Source organism: Frankliniella occidentalis, unplaced genomic scaffold (assembly GCF_000697945.3).
Source record: "Frankliniella occidentalis isolate FOCC.00 unplaced genomic scaffold, Focc_3.1 Scaffold66, whole genome shotgun sequence".
Classification (NCBI taxonomy): domain Eukaryota; kingdom Metazoa; phylum Arthropoda; class Insecta; order Thysanoptera; family Thripidae; genus Frankliniella; species Frankliniella occidentalis.
In genome coordinates this window covers 724,286-727,248 of record NW_026267196.1, presented here as the reverse complement: position 1 = coordinate 727,248, position 2,963 = coordinate 724,286, and the positions used below count along the sequence as shown (strand labels likewise).

The window sequence follows — 2,963 nt, the reverse complement described above, 5'->3', positions numbered from 1 at the left end:
CCCCTGAAAGTAGGCAACCCACAGCAAATCGCCCCCTCCGTCAGACGGACTTAAAACCGCGCCTGGTCGGTCTTCAACCAGACCAGCGCCTGGTGGCTGCAGGGTAGGCAACCCATTCTACTCGCTCTATAACCAACCATGCAGAGAGAGGTCAACTGACTGGCTCCGTAGGAGTGTGTGACGGCATCTCCTTCGCACGAAATGTTTGTGTATTCTTGTTCATATTTTTGTTTGGGACGAGTTGGGCCATATTGTGGCACCTGTTTCATTACTATGAATAAAGATGGAAAACGGCGTGGAAAATGTAAAGTCAGTGAGAAACCTGAGGTATTCTCCGCCTCTGAAGCTCTCACTATAGTAGCAATGCCTCGAGACGCTCGCGGCATCACGTCCTAAAGTAGGGAAAACACACGTGGTATTCTTACCTGAACCCTCCGGAAATTGACTATCGTACTTCTTATACTTGCTGCCCTCCATCTCCATGGAAAAGCTGAACTTTTTCGGCTCCGGTGCGGGGGCTGGCGGCGCCACCGGCTGGGAGTCTGATCCAAGCGACACACACACACAACATACATATCGAGCATCAGCGGCAGCCAAGCAGTGTCGCCACTCGTCATGCACAGTAAAAGAGAATCGTCGCGTTTCCTTTTGTCAAATTGAGTTTGTGAATGGCAATGTGTTGGCTGCTGCAAATGCTGCATTACATACATTACAATGTAAAGGAGACTTCTCACGGCAAGGATTTGACGAGTACATTGTCCGTGAAAAGTCGCAAAAGAAATTTATTTAGGAAAAGTCTATCATGTTGAGTGGGGTTAATTTATCAAATTTTCCAACGGCCATGACGTGGGGTATCAATGTTGAAACCCACAAAAGCACAAGGGCAAAGAGCCCCAGGTCCCTCCTCCCTGGAAATAAATGAGCGAAGGGCAAAAAGAACAGGACAGCAGAGTAGAAGCCTTGTACAGTTTGTTCGCTTGGCGGCGGGTGAAATATGAAAGTGAAGAGAATGGAAGTGGTGAAAATGTTTGGAAGAGATGCCAGTGTTCATGCCATCGTGTCGGGCAGAGTAATATTGATCTAACAGTTAATTGAAAAGAAAAGAAATACAAAATGTTTGGCGCAATTAGCAGAAGCGGCGGTCTGTTTGCGATCTTGCTTTGCTGGCCATGTCCAAAAATGCAACAGAGAACACATATACATGCAGAGACTATTCTCAATACAGAAGCGAGTTTTAATGACAAAAATAGTTTAGATGAAAAGTCAAGAGAAAGATAAAAAGATTAAGAGGCAAAAAAGCACTTATTTCACATGATAAACTTGTCGAGAGTGTGAAGTATGTAACTCTTATACGTATGCCCTTAGTATCCTGAATTTGACTTCGCCACGTAACGGGGTTTTATACTCTCTGAGATGAACTATAAGAATGATTAGGCATTCATGTGACCAAGACTAACGTGGCATGCCGTGTGCTCGGAGGGACCAGGCTACGTCCGTCCGGGTGGGGAGGGGTTCCCGTCGGCCGTCATGGCCTCTGGGGCGATGCTCGTGCTTACCGTCCTTGGGCTCGTTGGGGTCCTCCACCATGGGCGTGGCCTGCGTCACGATCACGGACTGCGGCGCCAGCATGAAGGACGGCGGCGCCTCCGGCGGCGTGAACACGGGCGGCGCGGACATCGGCGGCGTCTCGTCAGCCTTGGGAGAGGGAGAGGGGCTTTACTAGTCGAACACCATGTATGTATCAAGTGTAGCTGCAGGAGTGTGCATGGCGGTTCAGTTTACCGATGGCGTGATGGGCTCGCCGTTGGCGTGGCACTCCTCCACGACGAGCGAGGGGAACAGCCCCTTCTGGCCGTTGAGCTCGCCCTCCCACCAGCCGTCGTCCACGTCGTCGTGCACCACCTTGCGCAGGATGCGCACCACCTCGCCCTCGCAGAAGGACAGCTCCTCGGCGCACGTCGCCTCGTAGTCGTACAGCGCGATGCAGTAGCCCAGGTCGCCCACCAGGCTGCCGAAGGGAAAAACAAACCTTTCATGCTTTTTGGTGGGACGTCTCGTCGACGGTCCGCAGAAGTAGTAGCGGGCTCTCTCTGTGTCTCTCTCTCTCCCCCGTGAGTGAGAGGAGCGGCACGGCGGCACGCGGTCGCTTTAAGTGGAAACTCTGCTCACCTGAGTGGCTGCGGCGTCGGGTGGGACGGTGGTGCGGCGGCGGGCGCCGCGGGGGGCGGCCCCGGGGGCGGCATGGCCGGGGGCGGCCCGGAGGGCGGCTCGTACACCTCGGCCACCTCCTCCACCTGCTGGCTGGCGGGCTGCGCCGCCTCGGGGAACACCCCGTCGCCCTCGCCCGCCACCGTGTAGTCCACGGAGGAGAACGAGATCTGGTTCGACAGCTGCAAAGGTGGGGGGCAGGAAAAGAGGATTAAAAAGCGGGCAGGCGAAGAGGGACTTTGAATTCATGACTGGAGTGGAGGGTGGAGGTGGGGACCACACAGCTCCTGCCTAGGGTGAGGGAATGACTCGCATTGTTTGTGGTTGGTGCCAACATGGCTGCCGCTCCAGCCGAGTGTTCGCGGGGCGCGGCGGGGCGGCGCAGGGCGGGGCGTGGCGGGGCGCGGCGCACTATCGGCGCATTGTGTGCGCCACGCCGGACACTCGGCGCCGCTGCAATGACCCAGTTGGGCTGCGGTCCTAACTCGACCGGAGGTGGGGGTGGAGGGAGGTGGTCTGATGAGGTGGTCTGACGACCGCAGCCTCGCCGTCACGTCGTCACGTTGCCACTCTGTGACGTATTGATCGGGGACCCATTACCCTTCCACCTTCTGCTCCCCAATCCCCCGTACCTCCTCGACACCCAATTTGTCCAACAAAACCCCTGAAAGTAGGCAACCCACAGCAAATCGCCCCCTCCGTCAGACGGACTTAAAACCGCGCCTGGTCGGTCTTCAACCAGACCAGCGCCTGGT

General features: G+C 55.7%; 1 protein-coding gene across 1 annotated transcript in view; it reads right to left on the bottom strand.

The window, feature by feature from the left end:
• The window catches only part of LOC113211069 (protein nervous wreck), a 28,720-nt gene that overhangs the window by 13,655 nt on the left and 12,102 nt on the right, over positions 1-2,963 (bottom strand). The window contains exons 8-11 of the mRNA XM_052268275.1: positions 2,170-2,390; positions 1,783-2,029; positions 1,557-1,695; positions 426-542 (exon numbers count right to left, since the gene is read on the bottom strand). Coding sequence (XP_052124235.1) covers positions 426-542; positions 1,557-1,695; positions 1,783-2,029; positions 2,170-2,390 — 724 coding nt within the window. The remainder of the gene's footprint in view (positions 1-425; positions 543-1,556; positions 1,696-1,782; positions 2,030-2,169; positions 2,391-2,963) is intronic.